At 38.9% G+C, this 21,810-nt stretch overlaps 2 protein-coding genes across 2 annotated transcripts in view; both read right to left on the bottom strand.

Annotated features, from left to right (window-relative positions):
• The window catches only part of LOC307004719 (uncharacterized protein), a 46,053-nt gene that overhangs the window by 21,494 nt on the left and 2,749 nt on the right, over positions 1 to 21,810 (bottom strand). The window lies entirely within an intron of this gene.
• LOC307004705 (zinc finger BED domain-containing protein 5-like) lies at positions 2,183 to 4,409 on the bottom strand. The gene is made up of 2 exons (XM_079624114.1): positions 3,052 to 4,409; positions 2,183 to 2,887 (listed from the first exon to the last, which is right to left on the bottom strand). The coding sequence occupies exons 1-2, from the start codon at positions 4,400 to 4,402 to the stop codon at positions 2,556 to 2,558; spliced, it is 1,683 nt and encodes a 560-aa protein (XP_079480240.1). The 5' UTR covers positions 4,403 to 4,409; the 3' UTR covers positions 2,183 to 2,555.

Raw genomic sequence — 21,810 nt, 5'->3', positions numbered from 1 at the left:
GAAGCCATAACACTAGTTTCGATTCGTCACTAGAGCCAACTCCTAAGCCCTCCTTCACCAAATGGCCTTCTGACATCTAGGTCAGAGGTCCTTGTTCGTCTGTTCTCTGGAGTGTCTCTCCCTTCTGCCTCCCCAGGTACATAAAAATAATCTTTTCTCACTACAAGTGAGAGTCACACATGTACATTTTACATTTACATTTATTCATTTAGCTGACGCTTTTATCCAAAGCGACTTACATGCTAGATATCAGAGGTCGCACGCCTCTGGAGCAACTAGGGGTTAAGTGTCTTGCTCAGGGACACATTGGTGTCTCGCAGTGGATTCGAACCCGGGTCTCTCACACCAAAGGCAAGTGTCTTATCCATTGCGCCACCACCACATGTGACATTCTTTGAATCATCTATATTTTACTAAAGATCAATGAATATCATAAAACCGCCACTACAACTCCTCACTTTTTATCATTATTAATCAAACATAATAATAATAATAACAACAATAATAAATGCAAGTTCAAGTCATTACATCACACATCATAAAAGATCACTCTCCTTGAACCTGTGAAGAAAAAGAGTTTAGGATGAAGAAAGCATAAGGCTGTTTTTTTGTGGGGGAAAGACCCATACTTATTTAGCAAGCAAGTAAACATGTTTACTAGGCCGGGCTCGACCGCAGTCACACTAGTAAGGAAAAAAATAGTTATAAACAGTAGGAAAACAAACAATGCAATAAAATGCAAATGGTAAAATCATTAAAAAATAAAAAAAATAAAAAAAAATTACAAACCTCCTTTACATATCAATCGTTCTCAGAAAGAAAAGAAAACATCAACACATTTAACTGTAATCTCTACTTGAATCATCTGCATAATTTTGTTCATCATCATCATTCAGATAGACTGTCATTTTCGATTGAACAGACATTCCAGTTTTCTCATATTCACCCCTGAATAACAAAATTATCAGAATAACACATACAATCATAACTCCTACACTACACATTCAACATTTTCCCCATATCCATTTCCCTAACCATATTTTGTTCATTTACTTTTAATTCAATCAGGCAGTGGTTCTACGTAATAAGCTTCAATAATAATCCCTATAACTTAAATTAATTAATAGATCTTCTCTTCCTGAAAACATTTGCCTTAAATATTTTCTAATGAATCAGTAACCAATCAAATCATTTGTCATATACCAATATCAATACTAAGCCCTATTTTAATATAATCAGATAAAATCCTCAAAATCATCACAAAACCACATTCTTAAACCATTAGTTGGTCCACATCCTCCTCCAGGCGTGTTGATCATCTCGTTTGCCCCATGGACTAATGGGATCACCACCACACCCCCAATGGAATGAACCATTTCCTGCTTACTGTCACCTGTGAATGGAGACTTTAAGTATTTTGTTAGTGACCGCTTGTCTTTCCCGCGTCCCTTTTGGTGTGACCTGTGGAATTTTCACCATCTTTTTACAAACTGAAACATATTATCATTAGACATTTCTTGCTTATTAGAGTCAGAGTCCTTTTCCCCTGAAAAACACATATCCACATTTGGAAAACAGAATCAGTTCAGCTTGATGCAATCCATCCTGACATCCTGCAAAAGGAAAATTTTAGGTTAAGGTGTAGCACCTTTCTGCCACAATAATAACCCAGGCCAGGACAGTTAGCAAAATTCATTCATAGCCATTATTCAACACATTTTGCCCTGTCTCCCAATTCTGCATGCTCTCTGTAAAGCAAAACAAATTTCGAGGTTATCATCAGATAGTAAAGTACATAAAGCATCCCCCTTTTGATGGTCGACACAACTCGATCATCAATTTAACATAACATTTAACATAGTGTCTTCAGACAAATTTCCTCCAGACATCTTTCTCTGTCTCTGAAACTTAAAGCCACAATCTCATTTCCTTATCGAAGTATTTGAAGGGCAACGGCCCATCTCACAGCGTATCCTGCTTTTTCAGGCCTGTTGTTTGGTCTCACAACTCAGTCCTCTACAACCATTTTTAAAGTCATCAATCGTTTCGTTAAGAGGTCAGGTCGTGCTGTACAGACTTGGTCAATGTCAGTCAAACAACAAAAACATTCTCCTCTTGTTTACGATAATCATAAATGGCTCTCTGCATAATTTGATATCGACTTAGCCCAGTGGTTCTCAAACTTTTTTGGTCATTCCCCACTTCAGACAAGGGGGAATTTTAAAGCCCCACCTACCCCCATCGCCCCAACACAATGCTAATAAAATGCGCAACAAGCTTAACATGTTCCAATTTATTGAACTAACAAGTAGTATCAGAGTAACAAGTTGTATCTAAAATACAAACTATATACATAAAATAACAGAAAGTTCAAAAATAAAGAAAATAAAAGTGCAGCTGTGTCATCATAACTTGCATGAAATTTAAAAAATAGAGAAGTGCGCTGTGTCAAAAATTTTACTAATTTCAAAAATAGAAAAGATATAAAAGTGCCACTTTGCAATCTGTAAAAAAAAAGAAAAGAAGAGAAATCCATTCGGCAGGTTATCCCTGCATTAGTGGCTGCAATGGGCCTGTTTTGCATTGCACAATTTCTCAAAGCGGGGTTGCAGGCTTGATACTGCCACTCTCAAGTCATGCTCAATGTTCAGCTGAGATCTGTACTTCATTTTCAGCGAAGCAACAGCTGAAAAGCCCATCTCACAGAGATATGATGTGGCAAAGGGAAGCAGAATGCACACAGCTCTCTGCCCGATGAGTGGATACTCCCTCTCCACTCCAAACCAGAATTCACTAAGATTCTGAGCTTTAAACCTGAGCCTCAGGGTGGAGTCAGATGTCAGATCAATAAACTGGTCCTCCTCAGCAGACCCAAAATCAGCAGGTGCTGCAGACAGAATATAAATAAATAGGCTTACTTTATTTGTCATTGCATAATAAACACAAAGAAATCTGTTTGACAACAGTCTATTCCAGTTAGTAAGTAGCATAACATAAATAAAATATTATGTATGAGTATAATAATATTCAATAAAATGTCAAAATACCAACCTGCTGCATTGAATGGATCCATAACCCAGGCATACTGAGCACTGTTGTTCGGGAAGTATTTTTGAAACAATTCTTTGAGGGAAGAGATGTGCTGCTTAATACAAGGGATAACTGTGGTGGCTCCAGAATCAGTGTTTTCAGCAACTTCACTCAGGTTCTCAAAGACATCTATGTTTTGCTGATCGAGGCGCCTGCCCCATACCTCAAGCTTTCGGCTGAATGCATTGATCTTATCTGCCAGGTGAGGTATGTGCTTGTCTTTGCCTTGAAGCTGAAGATTTAATTCATTCAGCTTGCCAAACATATCGCTGAGGTAGGCCAGTTTAAACAGAAATTCTTCATCACTGAATTTGCTTGCAGCCTCATACATGCGCTCCTCCTCCAAGAGCATCCGAATCTCTGCCCTGAGCTCAAAGACGCGCGACAGCACTTTGCCACGGGAGAGCCACCTTGCTTGACTGTGAAAGAGCACAGATGTGTGATCAGCTCCCATTTCTTCACAAAGTGCGGAGAACAGTCGCGCTTTCAGGGGTCGAGTTTTGATAAAATTTACCACGCTCACTACTTCTGTCAAAACCTCATTTAATTCAGGGCTGAGCTGCCTTGACGCGAGCGCTTCCCTGTGAATGACACAGTGCGTCCAGTGCGCATCTGGCGCAACCCTCTTTATTAGTGCCTGCAGCCCGTTTCTTGACCCTGCCATGGTCTGTGCTCCATCAGAGCAAAAGCCCACACAGTTTTCCCATTTAAGGCCGTGTTCTTTGAGGTAACTGTCCATGATCTTAAACAGCTCATCAGCTGTGGCTCTATTTTTTATGTATTTGCAAAACAGCAAATCCTCGCACAGTGACTCGCCATTCACAAAGCGGACGTACGAGATGAACAAGCAGTCTTTATTGCTGTCAGTAGCTTCGTCCACTTGTAATGCAAAACGACTGTCTTTTAATTTTTCTATGAGTTGTTCCTCAAGATCACTTAAAATGTTGCATATACGTCTTGCAACTGTGTCGTTTGACAGAGGAATAGCTTTTAATTTTGCTGCGCTTGTCTCGTCGAGCATAATTGACACCATGTCTAGCGCAGCGGGGAGAATGAGCTGCTCTGCGATTGTGTGTGGTTTTTTGGATTGTGCAATTCTGTATGCCACTCTATATGACGCCATCTGTGCTTTACTGTTTACTGAGGCAGCTTTTACCATGCGAGTCTCCTGTTGACGGTATTCTGCAAGTTTTCTTTGAAAGAAATCAAGTGGCTTATTGACGTGACTGGGGTGTGTGGTCTCTAGGTGTCGTCTTAATTTGTTGGGTCTCGTACTATCTGCTGCTAGCGGTTTAAGACACAGAACACACATCGGTCTCTCCTCTGCCCCCACCACCGCTGCCGTGAGTCCAAGAGCAAGATACCCATCATCATATTTTCTTTTCGGTTGGCTTTTTGGTTGATTAGGTCCGTCTGGCTTGTGTCTCTCTGCTGGCGCTGGCTCGACAACTTTTGAGGTCCGTGTCACAAATTTATCCATGTTTTGTTATTGTTTTTTTCAAGGCGACTGTTATTTTAGTTTTGTTATTGTTTTTTTTCAAGGCAACTGTTATTTTAGAATGCTTAATGTTTCCATGGCGACGCGTCATATTTGTCACGTGACACACCGCAGCCACAATACTGTATGACAGATCGCCTTAATTTCCTTTTTCCTTTTTTATTTCAAAATATTCACAAACTTGCTTACCATGTCATCAACTATCTGATATTCCGATTCTCAAAAATTTGTAAGTGAGTGTGTTTGGTCGTTTAAAAACCTTTATAAATAATCTTGATCTATAATGGGCGCCGCAATGTTTCTCTGCGACGCAGTTCAGAGAGTCCTGTCCTGTCTGCCATCAGTTTCTCCGGAAATACATGCAAGAAAGTGGCCGGTGAACTCCGAGAAGAATAGAGTAAACTTTATAGTTACTTCCACTATGTTTGTCTGATGTGAATAACACACGTCGGCAAATTATATTTTGAATAGATTGTTATTGCTGCATCCACAGACATCAGTGTGTATTTTACAAACTCCAAATGTATTGTTTTACTAGTGCTTATGTGTATTTAAATGGCTGAAACCTAAAATAAACATTATTAGGTTGAAAACACTGCATAGTTGTGATATGACAGCACTGAGCGCGTCTGGCTCAGCGCCAACCAACGCGCGAGCACAATTTGAATCTGGCAGTGATGTCACGTCACTGAACATTCTAAATCCCATATGTGGGACAGTACTCTCAGGGGCACAGAAATAAAAAAAATCCTATATATGGGACCAAACTGGATACAAAAGGTAAAACATTTAATTTGTAACCATGAATACAAAAATGAAACTGAGATGACGTGTTGAACACACACACCGCGCAGTCACTCTCTAGTCTAGTGCGCGGTCGTGCTCCAGATTCCGGAAGATTTGATCTTACGTTACATATAAGGCATAAAAAGGAAAATTTCCTCCCGTTTGGCGCGCCCCACCTGTCACGTCTCTATTCCCCACCAGTGGGGCGCGCCCCACAGTTTGAGAAACGCTGACTTAGCCAATGTGTCACATCTTTGTTGTTGCTGTCAAATCTATAACATCTTCTTTTATTTCAACCCATAATCTACAACTCCACAATTCCAATTTATATAAATACCTAAACTTATCTAAAAGTAATTCAAATCCACATCATAAATGACAAAAGTAATTACTACCAGACGGAGCGTGATCTTAAAGCTCGTCCCATGTTCTCTATCATCTTCTCATCAGATTCACTCAGCATTTGCCTTCTTTACAATTTGTCACTTGCCTTAACACATCTGTAATGAAAAAACACTCTCCAGAGGTTAAAGACACAATATACTCACTATTCAGGCGGAATAGCTGCCCTAAACTAACACAAGACACAAAGTGCTGTCACCATCACACACACTTATGCCAGACACACATACAGCATGTTAACTGCTCATTTACAATGTTCGCTTTTTTTTTTATATTAACTCTAAAAGTATAATATTTAAGGTTTAAATAAGATTTAAACTTCACATTTTTCTGTAGCTTTTATATAATTTTACATGGCCTTTCAAACCGTTTCAAATGTTCTATCTGTTCATTATTCATTTTTTCTTTAGAAAAGTCAACTGGGTTGTTTTGGTTCATTATCATTATTTTGTTTAAACTTGCCTTACCAGGCCTGATAACAGAAAGACAAACAGAGTACCTAATCCCTTCCTCCACTCAGCCGTCTCTCATACTATACACAAATAATCTTTTCAAACAGCCTCCTAAGACTGAAACTTAATTAATCATAGAACCCTTAATAGTTCATAAATGTTAATATACAAATGTTTAACTCAAATTAGAACCATTACAATAATCTAAAATACATTATGCTATGAGTATTTATAAGGTTATCTTTAGTTTGAATACTTGTATAAATTCTCAATTCACCTAACCTTTGTTATCCAAACTCTTACAAAAACTGCCTTAATCTTTAACCAGCACCATGTCTAACCTTCAGGAGTTAAAACCATCTTATAGACATATTAGTTCGAAATCAACACTTCTATAATTTTCCTTGCCCAATAAGGCAACCATCATGTTCCTGATATAAATTAATAAGTTTTGTTACTGTCTCCCCAACAAATAAAGACAATCACCTCATGGTCTCAGCTGACTCTTGAAAGCACATTTCCCATCAGCTCTTTATCTATAATTTCCATCAGACTTATCACAATTGAAAACAAGCCATACAGTGAATTGCGAGGGGGGTTTTCTCTGGTGAGTGGTATAGAGGAACTCACATTTTCTCAGTCAAACAATGCTCTGCTGACCCCACAATGCTCTGCTGACCCCAGTTGGCCTCTAGTAGTCAGCGCTCAACTCTCATACCTTTCTCACATATTAACACCTCCATCCGGAGATGCAGTGTCCGGGACCCCCTGCGTTAGGCTGTCTCCTGGCCAGGAAAATCATCCCGTCTTTGAGTAGTCACGTACCCACTGGTGACCCGCTCGCATCACACAATCAGTTTCTTCAACAGAACTCAGCTGTTTTCTGGAGCTTATGAAAGGCACATTCAAGAGTCACCTCTATCTGGACTGCATGCCTAATAAATGTTAAGGGAGACAGGTTAATAACAACAGTATTTAATCACTCAAATCTGTTAGACCTGTCTGAATCAACAAAATCACAGTGAACTTTATTCACATCCATCTATTCAGTGTACATCTATAGCCATGGTCATAGGTCCTGTGTCACTGTCATGGTGAAGGCTAAGATCAGACAAATACGTTACTGGTCCTAAAATAACAAGTACAAAAATGTCACTTCTGTCATTCAGGTCTACATTATTATTTTAAAGACTTCTTTAAAGCCATTCTGTTTTACAATCTAAAATATTTAAGTACTAATTGCCCTCTGAATGGCAATGATTTCCTTTAACATGATTTCTTTTAACATCTGTGTCTATAATTTTCAACTGTAAATAGCTTATCGTCATGACAGGCTAAGGTAACAGCCTTCTGACATTGAATGAGAGAGAGACTCTGAGACCTTCAAGACTGGCACACTGTTTCTCATACTAAACATTCTCTACTTTAGCTACTTTATCTTTTAATTCTAGCCCAGTTTAAGACATCTTTGCCAGCAATTACATACGTTTTCAATATCAAAATAATTTAAAAGTTGTCTTTTGCCCATACATCAGGGAATTTAGACATAAAAAAAAATGTTCCACTCATATGAGTCTGCCACACTGGCAGTTTCAGTCAAGTCCCAAAGCTTATCTTTTGAAACCAAAACATCAGCTTCTTCCTTCATGGTCAATTTCCAAGCTGTTTGTTTAATCAGATCCATTTCTACAAAATTGTTTTTACATTTAGCAACCCAGTGCTACTTCTACTTATTTGATCTTAAATACAAATAGATATTCTAGTTCTCAATAACGTTTCATTATAACATCTCAATTTTAGTTGTCAGATTCTCAATTACAATCTGCAAAAAATATTTTTAATATTTTCCCTATCTGTAATTTTACATTTACTGGTACTTTAGTTATTTTCCTTTTAAAAGGATTTCCTTACGACTTAAATCATTCAACTTTTTTTCTCTTTCAATCTACTTACGACTTACATCTATCAACTTTCTTTTCTCTTTCAATCTACTTACGACTTCCATCTATCAACTTTCTTTTCTCTTTCAATCTACTTACGACTTCCATCTATCAACTTTCTTTTCTCTTTCATTTACTTAGCCCTGCATTCACATTCTTAGTTCTTTCTCAGACGAAAACTTTAATATCGTCATTCAAATACTGTTCTACTTTCAAACCCACATTAATCCACGTCACTTTCACATTCCATCAACTTTCTTTTACACCTTTCTGAGTGGTCATTTACAGTTACTGCTAAACGCAGCTGACCACAATTAAAACACTCTCTGTCCCCTTGCCTATAGTTTGATCACCGTGAGCTTTCTAGCAGCTCCAGCTTACTGACACCCTTGAAGCAGTGTGTCCCAACCAGAATGTAAACACAGCTGATAAGCAGTTCTCTCTATTCTTTGACAGTCCACCAGTGGCGGATTCTATCACACTAGCCAAATCATAATCTTCATCATTATTGGCAGAACATTAATTTTCTGCACTGAAATGCATAAATTGTTTTCTAAGCAGGCTTCACAAAGTTTCTGTTTAACTTTAACACTTGTCCAGGGAAAATTATCCCCGACCCATAATTTCCTTTTTAAAAACAGACAATGTCTTTTTTCTCAATGACTTAATATCAAACAAAATATCCGACATTTTACATTATTGAAGTCCAAAATCTGTCTTTACATTTCTCTAATTCGGTATTATTATCACCAACACTGATTACAATAGCAAGTACACATTTAACATCCGGAAGCCGGTCTGAATAAGCACGCGCTGTTGCTGTACTCTCAGCATAGCTGGAGTCTTTAGGTTCAAAAGATAATGGTTGTCAAACCAAAAATAAACATAATTTCACTCTTTATTTTACCACTAAAATATAGAATTGTTCCCCATTTTGCTTAATGAAACATTCATTATCTTTATATCATGTTAATCCCTGTTAATCATACTCAATACCTTATTATTACTATTTTTAATCTGAACCTCACTTTTCATACCATTTCTTAGTCTGACTTAACAGGCGTTCATAAGTAGTTCCATACATTTTATCAGAAATGTTATTTTCATAACACACATTTCTGCAGTTGTTTTCTTCTCAAAATGGTTAATCTGCAGATTCAACAAGTATTATCATTACTGTCTCTGTCCCACTTATCTCTACTGTTTTTTTTTTTTTTTACAGAAACCAAAATATCATATTACTCATATCTCAATCCTTCACAAAGACAGCCTTATTGCTGCTTGCTACTTCAAATCTTGTTACAAAAAAAAATCTTCTGACATCTAATGTCATGCATCCATCTAATGGATGAAAAATAAAAACACTTTTATCAAGTTATATTCAATCTTACTATATGGCAATACATTCTAGCCAACAACTCATTGTCTTTTCACACTTTTACACACGTTGAACGCAGACACAACAACCTTTCTGTTTCTCACTGCTCTGTTCAACTGATTCCCGCACCATCTTGTGGCGCTCAATATCATACATTTCTGCCCTTAATTTTTTTTTTTTTTTTATCACATTTGACAAAACACCGGTGTACCAAATTTCGCAAGCTTGCTTTTGAAACATCCCCATACTTTGGCTGTTTCACTGTCTTCTGTGGATTTTCCTTTGCGCGCGTTCTCTTTATTTGTCAGACGTCTCTGAAACAAACCCGATCTTTTCTTTTAACCCAAGTCGGTTGGGTTGCACTATCAGTGCCCTAATTATGGTTCACCCAAAAATCTGTTACGATTGTCTTGGTTCCCCCTAATTAGTCTCAGCACCCAAAAATAGTTCGCTCCGTGGTGGAACAATCAATTTTCAGGTACCTATCTGTGTGAAATGTCTTGGTCTGCCACAGTTCTCAATTAATTCCAGATTATTTATCTGCTTGAAATATCTTGTTCTGTCACAGACCTCAATTAATTTCAGATTACGTACCACAGAAAACAGCCCTCAGCCAATATGGTTCAATTTCACTCTTCCCCCAATTAAACTTAATTTAATTATACCTTACCCAGAAATATGTTGTTCGGAGCCACCTGAGTTCTTTTGATTCCAGTGGTCGATCCCCCCGGGGCTCTGACATCGGCCGGCCTCTCTCTCTCAAGTTTACGAGGTAGAGCTGGAACTTACTCAGTCCAGGTGGCCAAACACCGTCCGATCTCAGGTCCAGGAGGCATCGTCCAAGGAATCCCACTTCTGACACCAAATTGTTGTGGCAAAAATTCATCAAACAAACATCACTGCGTAAGGGAGACTCAGAGTCAAATTATAAAAATTAGAAGTATTTATTCTTGCAAGAAGGAGCAGTCTAATACACAGTTACCCTGTGCAGAAGAGTGACACACCCCCTAACAGACTGAACCAGCTCTCAAGGCCTTCTCCGCAGAGCCTTCCTCCCACAGTAGTTTTCCATTCAGTAATTTTCCATAGACAAGGAAGCCATAACACTAGTTTCGATTCGTCACTAGAGCCAACTCCTAAGCCCTCCTTCACCAAATGGCCTTCTGACATCTAGGTCAGAGGTCCTTGTTCGTCTGTTCTCTGGAGTGTCTCTCCCTTCTGCCTCCCCAGGTACATAAAAAGAATCTTTTCTCACTACAAGTGAGAGTCACACATGTGACATTCTTTGAATCATCTATATTTTACTAAAGATCAATGAATATCATAAAACCGCCACTACAGTATATAAATAAGTAGCTATTTGAAGTAGGCTGTTAGGCTATAGGCCTATATGCACAGATTTACAGCGGTGATTTTTTAAAATAGTTAGGCTACAGATATAGCCTATGCCAGTGTTAATATTTGAAACTATTTTTAACAGGTAAACAACAAGGAACTATGTGTTTGCCATTAAACATTTTATTTGCACTTTGTGCCAAAAATGCAAGCATTGGAGAACAAATCTCGTTGAAAAAAAACAAAAAAAAACGGTCGTGCTAAAAAATCAGAGCACTAAAATCAGCTGCTTGCGTTCGGGTTTGTCCGATGTCTTTCCTTTAATACAGCGATTTATCATAATTTGCGTAAAATCCAGAGTTTGAGCTGATCCACCGACCGACCTGGTGGAAATATGAAATGGTGCTGTCGGTGCTGACACCAAGCGTTCGTTTTTAAACAATAACTTTGTCTATTCTGTGTCTTAACAATAAAACATTATCCAATAGATCTTAACTAAAATTACCATGGTAAACCGATAATATACGATTAGAGTTAGCATTTAATATTTCTTTAATATGGACAAATCATTCACAAAAATAGTACATAAAGAATGCGCATGCTCAGGCTTGAATCAGGCCAATAAGATTGCTGTATAATAAGCCAATTAAATTGGGGGTGGGCGGAGCGACACGTGTAACCCCGCCCCAAAGTGTCGCCCCGCCCCATCGTCCAGACTGCACTCTGGGGTACTACCATTTCTCAGATCCATAATACAATATGGGTGCAACCATATGGTCGAACAAATAAAACGCTTGGTTACAGCTGCTTTTCTGCTTACGAACAAACCTTAATAAAGAAAGCATTGCCTTCTTTCCTTGGTTTGCTAAGTGTTGTCGGGTTTTCCACCATGACAATTTTGGTGTAAACCACATACCCAGATATTTATAAGCATTAACCACTTTAATCTGCTCTCCAGCAAAATATCATTTCTCGTTCTTATTTAAAACTGAAAACCATAACTTTAGTTTAACTCAAATTCACTCTCATACCATATCGGTTACAGATTATTTCGAGCTCTTCAATTTCCTTCTGCAATCCACCAATTGTATCTGACACATTGGCCATATCATCAGCATACAACAAGGTCTGCACTTCTGTGATACTTTCAATCTGAATACCTTTACAGTTTTCCTTTATCATAGTTATATATTCGTTTAGGAAAAGAATAAACAAAAGAGGACTCACCATACAGCCCTGTCGTACACCAATGTTACATCCAAAATAGTCAGTTGACCCATCAATTCCTTTCACACATGATTTAAGTTTAGAATACATAGATTTAAATAATGGTAAACTATGCTAGATCAGGGTAAACTTTGATAAATCATGGTAAACTATGGTAAATAATGCTAAATGTATGGTAAATTGTGGTAAATTGTACTAGAATGTGGTAAATCATGCTAGAATCATGGTAAATCATGAAAAATCACTGAAATGTTGTATATCATGGTATTTCATGCTAAAACATGGTCTATTCCATCTATAACAATTACTATTATTTCACAATCATATTTTGTCACAGTTTATCACTTAATTTGTTCTGATGCTTCACATAATTGCTAGCAACGTGGTAAATCATGGTAAATAACGCTAGAAACATGGTAAATCATAGTAAATAGGGTAAATCATTCTAGAATGTGGTATAACATGGTAAATCAAGGTAAACTAAGATAAATCATGCTAAACTATGGTAAATCATGCTAGAATCATTAAATCATACTAGAATGTGTTCAATTGTTGTAAACCATGCTAGAACAAGGTAAATCATGGTGAATCATACTAGAACTTGGTATATCATGGTAAACTATGGTAAATCATACTGGAACATGGTAAGTCATGGTTAATCATGGTGAATCATACTAGAACATAGTAAATAATTATAAATCATCCTAGAACATGGTAAATCATGCTAAATGTATGGTAAATTGTACTAGAATGTGGTAAATCATACTGGAACATGGTAAGTCATGGTAAATCATGATAAATCATACAAGAAAAAGGTAAATCATAGTAAATGGACTTTTCTATCTATTATGTCAGTGGTTAAAAGCTTGCTAAATAAAACTTAATGTCTTAAATGCTTAAAGGCCTTAAAAGCTTGAACACTGATAAATGCTGCTTGCAGCTTTAATTCTTATAGTTTTTGCACTGACTACAGGAAGCTTAATACACTGACAAAACCTGATTGTTACCCCTTACCTAGAATTGATGATTGTGTGGATCGTGTTGGCGCTGCACAGTTTGTCAGCAAATTCGACCTTTTGAAAGGCTATTGGCAAGTGCCCTTGACATCCCGTGGTAAGGACATGTCTGCTTTTGTTACACCTGCAGTACAACGTTATGCCTTTTGGGGTCAGAAATGCTCCCGCTACGTTTCAGCAGTTGGTAAATCGAGTACTGTCCGGGTTGTCAGGATGTGAAGCTAACTTGGACGATGTTGTTTTGTTTAGTTCTTCCTGGTCCGAACATCTTGACCAAATTAAAGAACTTTTTGTATGTCTGGCCGAAGCCAATTTAACAATTAACCATGCCACGTGCGAGTTTGGAAAAGCCACTGTGACATATTTGGGTAAGGTGGTTGGTCGGGGTTGTGTAAAACCAATTGATGCTAAAGTTAATGCTATCGGTAGTTTCCCTACACCTAGTACCCGTCGGGAACTCCGTCGAGTCCTAGGAATGGTAGGTTACTATCAAGGGTTTTGCTAGAATTTTGTCAGTGTAGTCATTTCTTTGACTGATTTATTGAGTCCAAATAAACCATTCAAGTGGTCAGAACAATGCCAATATGCTTTTGATAACGCAAAAGCCCTGTTAGCCAATGCTCCTGTACTCGTTAGCCCTGATTTTAAGAAACCGTTTCTCCTTGCAGTTGATGCCAGTGCTTATGGTGCTGGCGCGGTTCTTTTACAGGAAGATGCTGATGGAATTGAACATCCGGTTAGCTGTTTTTCCAAAAAAAAAAATATTGCCATCAGCAGGCTTATTCAACTATTGAAAAAGAGGCTTTGGCCCTTGTGTTGGCTGTTCAACATTTTGAGGTCTACCTGAGCTCAATTTGTGGTCCCATCATAGTTTACACCGATCACAATCCTTTGACCTTTTTAGACCGAATGCGTGCTAAAAACCAAAGGATTCTGAGATGGAGTCTTGTCTTACAACCTTTTCATCTACTGATCAAACACATCCGTGGCAAGGATAACTTGATTGCCGATGCTCTTTCACATCCATAATTTTTTTATTATTATTTTTTATTATTATCGCTTGTGCATTTCTCTTTTCTCTCCCTCTCTTTATCTCTCTTTGATATCCTAGGGCCCAGAAGATCCGAGAGCGAAATGGAACAAGATTGCAGAAATGAGTATAAATGGTCCAATGTTTATGTAATACATTTACATTCATTATTTTTGACGTTCATATTTTACTTTTTTGTCTTTTTATCGGTTCTTTAGGGGACCCTGAGAGTTTTCATCACCTGATGATGGGAGTTTTGAGTCACTCCCCCATTGCTAATTGTTAATTAGTGAAATGGAGTATACAGTAGGTAGTCAACCAGAATGCCTATTACCGCCGCGCCAGCCACCGCAGCAAAACTCCTGTGGTAAAAATAATCCAGTCGCATTTCAAAGTCACTCGCGAAATGACCGTCAGGTGGCGCAAAGGGACATTGTGCAAAACAGCAGCTATTGCCGTATTTTGAAATGTAAGTGGGGTTAATGTCAATTAACAGTAAGGATGAAATACTATAGAACATTTTTTTAGGACAGAAAAATAGAATCATAATTTAAATAGAGAACAATATAGCCTTTATTTCATATTGTACGCCTAGACGTCGGTGGGCGACATAAGCCTATTGCCCGTTGGGAGCAGCGTGATAGAAATAAAATACTAATAATAATAACAAAAATAAATTAGGTGCAATGAAGCTGATTATTTTTATACTATTATATTGAGGAATGAGACGAATGAAGAGCGCTTCTCTGGAGAAGACTGGAGAAACCGGGCATTTCTCAATGAATAAATTCATGGCCGAGTGGTAGAACTTACGTATAGGTAATTTGGATGACACGGGTTCAAATCCTGAAAAACATGGACTATTGTACATTTTATATTAGCCTATTAATGCATGTCATAGCCTATTATTAATGCAGACAAACAAACAAACAAAACATTTTTTATATAGGATAGCCTTTTTTGGGGGTTGGTTCTCTATAGCCTATATAAAGAGTTTGTAAAAACATGGTTTTAAGCAAGGTGTGATTTGCCAGGGGGACGGGGATTTCCTTCGGGTCTAAACATCCCTGCTTCTGCTGAATTATTTTAATCCCCCCTCCCTCCACAGTAATCAATGCTATAAATTACTTCACCAATAGACCATATAAAATATATAAAATAAAGATATGCAACAGGCACGTTTAAACGACAAACAATAAAATCAGAACCAGTTTCAGTTCATGGTTCCAGTGGCCTTAATGCATGCACGGCTTTCAAAATGTTCCTACATCGTTCAACACTGTAAACTTTTATTCATATTAGGCTAACGACAAAAGTTTATCTGTTGTCTCTGTCTCCGGGAACTGCGCGTCACAAAAATGAACCGAAAGCCACTTGCCTCCGCTCAGTCACGATAAGAAATCGGCTATGTCTAAAGCCTTTAAATGTCTAAATATTTAATAAATGTTATCTGATTAGGTAATCCGTATGAAACCGAGAGGTGCAGAGGATCTACTCAGACATGTTTAGCTATCATGTGAGTGCTTCCCAATGATGAACGGACAAGGGTGAAAATCTCGCTATAATTAAATGTAGTCTAGGCTAAATCGCCCTGAATTAAATTGTAAAAACAGTTCAGATAATTTATTTGTCGAAATGTTGCGATATTGTTTCATTTAAGTTTATCATTATTCTATAAAAGTTATTTAGTTTAGCAGTAGTAGCACCACGAAGCACTGTGGATCGAGATTTATATAAACAAAATAATAATAATAATTCACAAATCGCGCACCCTGGTTGTAAGGATCCAAAGATCCCCGTGGAATTTAACATTGAGTTGAACATTTTGTCCATGACAACAAATAAACATGCGTTTGAAGATTGTATTTAGTTTTGCTTGAAAAAGCTGGCCCAAACTCAGGTAGCGTTTTATTTCTTCAATTATTGAAATAATTAAATGTTTAGTAATAAACTTTTATGACAGAAATATATGTAGCCTAAATAATTAAATTCTTTCATTATCAACACTTTACTAGCCTAATGCTAATGTCTAGAATTAAGTGTAAATTGCGACTTCTCTTTGTTTTAAGTCGGCCTCAAACTCAGATCGCCTGTGGGGGGTTGGGGGTTCAGGAGGTGTTAAATGTTCTGTCTTTCATATGGAGAGTGAGTCTGATGACCAGGCAAAGGCAAAATACTTTTAAAGATAAATCTCTCGATGTGTCCAAATGTAGGCCCTATATCCTATTAAATTATAAATATTGTAGTTTTATGTATTGTAATCTGAAAAGAGGGCCTGCCCCCGTTTATCACGTCACTTCACCACGTGACAGCAGCAAGCAGGCTCCGATTGTTTAACGCGGCGTGAATTGACGCAGAAGTTCAGATTTTTCAACTTGGGCGGCCAGCCCGGTCTCACCCAAAAACGTCATATACTGACGGGTCTTGACCATACGTCAACATACGACGAAAAGGGTACCCCTATAACGTCAATATGAGACGCAGACATAAGCGCACCAGCAGCGCCTCATAGCGGTACCCTAACGCATACCTAAACCCAACCATACCCGAATCGTCACACATGGACGTTAAAGGGTACCCTTTTCGTCGTATGTTGCCGTATGGTCAAGACCCGTCAGTATGTGACGTTTTGGGGTGAGACTGTGTTAGGGCGGCAGACGCGAATTCGCGTCAAACGCGTGAATGCACAAAAAGCACTACATAAAATCATTCGCGCTTAACGCGCCAGCCGTTCAATTCGCGCCATTCGCGTCTACCGCGCCGCACTCTACGCCTCATTCGCGGTGCAGGAATTTTTACGTGCGTACCGCGTCTTTGCATTGACTTAAAATTGAAATCACTCGCGCCTGACGTGCTATTCGCGTCCGGTGTGAACACCAAATTGCCTTAATTTTGTACTTGCCGTTTTGGTGCACTGAAAAATGATCTTATGTCCGTTTTTCTTTTCTCTGTCATTTTCTCTGGCTAACAACACAAAGCAATAGTTGTTTAAATATGTTAGGTTCATAGGTGCACCACACGGTAATATAATAATTATTAAATTATCTTGCGTCCTTCACATAGTATTTTAGGTTTCGTATGGGGCAGAGGATGCATCTTAGTTAGATATTCAACTGCAGGTATATCTCTATATTTTCTGGGATTTTATCGATAACGATAATTACACAATATTTTGCTGAGTGCGCTATTGTCCTGGTACATTGGCAGGTTTAGGACTGCCATGGACAGCTGACTCCTAAAGTTTTTGATATTCTTCATATTCTGTGTGGCGGTCAGTTCACAGCAGTGACAGAAATATTTTTTCTAATGTTTCAATTAATTTTTACCTTTTATGGGCATTTTTACCTTTATACATTTATTTTTAAACCTAATTATATGCATGCATCATCTTTTGTGTAAATTTCATAAATGTAATAAAATAAAATTTGAATAAGACACAAAAGGGCTGTTACCAATCAAATGAAATAAGTATCAACAAAATATTTGCAATGGAGAGTAAACACAAAAGCTGCGTTTGAAGTGCCATTTAGATGCTTTTACACAGACATAACTACTATTTTGATGTTTTAAAAATAAAATGTTGACTATTTCTATTTGAAATTATCGTCCCCTTGGAAATTATAAGGTTCTATCTGACATTTTTGTAAAAATTGAGTTATTCACATATTCTTATTCTGTGACCACTTCTTTACATTATGTGATGTTGTTTTTTTAAGTTGTGTACATTTTGGAACTTTTTATTTAGAAAGTAAAAGGTTCTTTCTACCAGTCGAATGGAATGCAAAAACTTTAAAGCTCAATATCTCAAAACCAGTCAGAATGCAGATAGAACCTTATAATTCCAAGGTGGCGTTATGTAAAACATGAAAAGATACTTTAAATGTGTAATTAAAACCGCCAGTAGGGGGCAGCAAGTCACTGTTACTGAGTGAGTCATTGAGATTACATTTAGTCATTAATGCCTATTTCACACTACAGGATTTTAAGCCCGATTTAAGCCCGATTTGCAAATCGTTGAGCTCGCCGACAGGTCGGGTTGTTATCGCATGCAAATCGCGGGGGATTAGCGGCCGATGAACGCTCGCCAATCTGTTAGTATGAAAGAGCCAACAACGCATCAAAGACGCTCGCAGACGCGTCGCCGAGCCCAGAAAAATATCTAGCATGCTAGATATCTGGAGCTGTCGCACGACTCAACCACATGTGATGCCATGAGCTACAGCCAATCAGAGCAAGGCATGGGTTGAGGTCACTGGGAAAATACCGTTTATATACTGTCTATGGTATTTTTTATTTTTTTTTCAGAGCAAATCATGCGCAAACAGTTTGCAGCACTAATTTCTGTCTGACGTCCATATTCAAACAAAGACTCGCGTGTTGTGCACTTGTGTTCTTCTTCGCTGGGTAGTGGCGCGCGTGCTGTATTGCGTCATTTCCGGTTCGTTTTATCGCGTGTTTTCTTCGTGATAAAACGTGGTTTGTAGACAAGATAGAATCGTTGGCTGACAGAGTTGTTGTCACCTCGTGTAGTGAGTTACCTCCTGTTGCGGATCATTAACGTTGTGTCGTGTGGTGTGAACAGCTCAACAACTTGAACACTTCTGATTTCAAGAGAGCAAGTCATGTAGTGTGAACTGCACAGTTCAGCCCGACGTTTTAAAATCCTGTAGTGTGCACTTGCCTTTAGCAGACGCTTTTATCCAAAGCGACTTACAACTGAGGACTACAGCAAGCGAGTCATCGTGAAGAAGCAAAAATAATGCAAGAAGTTCTCAAAATACAAAGTTCAGGCATTGCTCAGAGTAGCATAAGCCAAAAAGGGGAGGATTTAAAGGAAGAAGGTTTTTAAAAAAAAAATTTATGTCAAGTGCTCACGGAAGAGATGAGTTTTCAGTTGTCTTTTGAATGTGGTCAGGGATTCTGCATTCCGGACGAGGGTAGGGAGATCATTCCACCAGCATGGAACCGTGAATGAGAATGTTCTGGAGAGTGATTTTGTGGCTCTCTGTGATGGTACCACGAGCCGTCGCTCATTGACCGATCGCAGGCTTCTGGTAGGGATGTAGACTCGAACTTGAACTTGATGCGAGCAGCGAGTGGTAGCCAGTGCAGAGAGATGAACAGAGGAGTGACGTGGGCCCTTTTGGGCTCGTTGAAGACAAGACGGGCTGCAGCATTCTGGATCATTTGTAGAGGTTTAGTTGCACATGATGGAAGACTGGCCAGAAGAGCATTGCAGTAATCAAGCCTAGAGATAACCAAGGCCTGGGCGAGAAGTTGTGTTGCATGCTCAGTTAGGAAGGGCCTGATCTCCCTGATGTTGTGCAGTGCAAACCTGCATGATCGAGCTGTCTTAGTGATGTGGTCTGTGAAGGTCAGATGCTCATCAAATGTTACTCCAAGGTTTCTGACCGACCTTGATGGGGTGATTAAAGTTGAATCTAGCTGGATAGTGAAGTCGTGCTGTAGAGACGGATTGGCAGGGAGGACGAGAAGCTCAGTCTTTGCCAGGTTGAGCTGCAGGTGATGGTTCTTCATCCATGTCGAGATGTCCGCCAGGCAGCTGGAGATACGTGCAGCTACTGTGGGATCTTCTGGTTAAATTGAGAGGTAGAGCTGGGTGTCATCAGCACAGCAATGGTAAGAGAAGCCATGTGCCTGTATGATGGGTCCCAGTGATGTGGTGTAAATTGAGAAGAGGAGCGGTCCAAGAACTGAACCCCGAGTAACACCTGTAGTCAGTTGATGTGCTTTGGAGACCTCTCCACAGTGAGACAGGACTCAAACCAGTGGAGAGGAGTTCCTGTGATGCCCAGTGATGAGAGGGTGGACAGAAGGCAGCAGACAGATCCAGGAGAATGAGAACTGATGATTTGGAGGCAGCTTTTGCGATCCGTAGGGCTTCTGTGACTGACAGCAATGCAGTTTCGGTTGAATGAGATTCAACTGATTCGTTCAAAGAGCTGATTCATTCAGTGGGAAACACCTCAGTGAGTTTCTCAGAGACGCAATTACGGTTCTGTGGCTTAGTTTTGAACTATTTTCATTGGCGAAATAGAGCTAAAACAGGCAATATGGTGTCTAAAATGTACATCACTTAATATTAACTTCTTGTTTATTAAACTTTAATCAAATCAAAATCACATTTGTTATCATGCTATAATATCTGGAGAAAGACCGCACCGTTCGTGTGATATTATATTAAAAATATTAAATTATATAAACTGACTAAATCACAGTGAAAGTGTTTAACTGTGCACACGCACTAATCTACAAGACTAAGTTACAACACTTAACTGTTAGTTTATGCGTACACTCTATAGGTGTGTGTGTGTGAGGGATATACTACATTAAAGGGATACTTCACCTCTGGAAAGATGAATGTGTATATAAAATGGGTCATTTATGTAGAAGAAATGTGAAATTATTTTTGAATTTGGAGCCTTCTAGACTGAGAAAACCCAGAAAATGTATTTTTGGCTTATGGGGATGAAAGACAACAACTCCCAGAATGCACTTGCTTCAATGCCCTAGGAGGCCACGCCTACCGGTAAGAGATCGCAGTAAACAAGGCTATGCTACTAGTGAGTCTCCGTGAGTCTGCCCGGTATTTTGATGTCGCCCAAAATGTCCAGGATTCGGCTTTTGCGTTCTACAGTCGCCATTCATCATGTTTACTGTGACGAGCAGGAACGAGACTGACGGCCGCGGGAGAACGGCGCGAGGCCGGTGGCGAGATTACTGATGAGCGGCACCTGTGCACCGGCGGTCTCGTCTCGTATCTCTCATGGAGGAGCGGGAATTTTCTTAGCAATGTTAAAACGCACATCAACCGATCACTTGTTTAGCGTTCATGTAAACACTACATTCAGATTCACCAATCGGAATGAATTCAGTGAGATTGAAACAAAAGGTGTGCATGTAAACTATGAATGCGACTGCAGAAAGCTAAAGCCGAATCCCGGACATTTTGGACAATCTCGACGGCCGGACATGTCCGGGAAAAAGAGGATGGTCACCGCTACTACTCAGCTTTCTCCACAGAACAAGAGCCTGTTAGCTTAGCTTCCAAATAAAAAATGGCTGACACTATATGTACATTCTGTGAGTGAGATCCCTCTATGGGCGGGTTGAAAACATGCGGAACAGCGCCTTCTACTGGATAAATGATGAGCTAGTGTTTGTAGTCTTACCCGTATTCAAAGAAATTGGACTTCCTGCTTTTTATGACGCAAAATGACAATTTTTGCGTCATAAAAAGCAGGAAGTGGAACACTTAAATCCTTATTTCTCCCATCTCAGGGGAAAATAAGGGAATAACTATAGAATCAAAAGCACAAAGCTGCTGTGCACATCCCAAACACCCAGTAGTTTGGGCTCAATTGCAGGACATCTAAGTGATATAAACAAAAATAAAGAAGTGTGAAGTCCGCACACTGATATTAACTGCTTCCAAAATGGATTTTATTTTTAAAAAAGGCAACGTTTCGACCCTCAGGTCTTCATCAGGCACTGCCTGATGAAGACCTGAGGGTCGAAACGTTGCTTTTAAAAAAAATAAGGGAATAAACCATGTGACTGGGTTTCTAAAGATACAAAGTCTAATGCAAATGGGTGAAGTGTTCCTTTAAACAAGCTAGGTAAACGCATAGACTG

Source organism: Phoxinus phoxinus, assembly GCF_949152265.1.
Source record: "Phoxinus phoxinus genome assembly, chromosome: 9".
Taxonomy (NCBI): Eukaryota; Metazoa; Chordata; class Actinopteri; order Cypriniformes; family Leuciscidae; genus Phoxinus; species Phoxinus phoxinus.
The sequence above is the reverse complement of the archived record's forward strand: the minus strand, read 5'-3'. Positions and strand labels throughout refer to the sequence as shown.

Excerpts from the sequence above, each read along its gene's own strand:
- LOC307004705 (XM_079624114.1), bottom strand. The coding sequence starts at position 4,402 with ATGTGTGTTCTGTGTCTTAAACCGCTAGCAGCAGATAGTACGAGACCC. Across the intron at positions 2,888-3,051 it reads GGATCCATTCAATGCAGCAG|CACCTGCTGATTTTGGGTCT; the intron begins GTTGGTATTTTG and ends TTCTGTCTGCAG.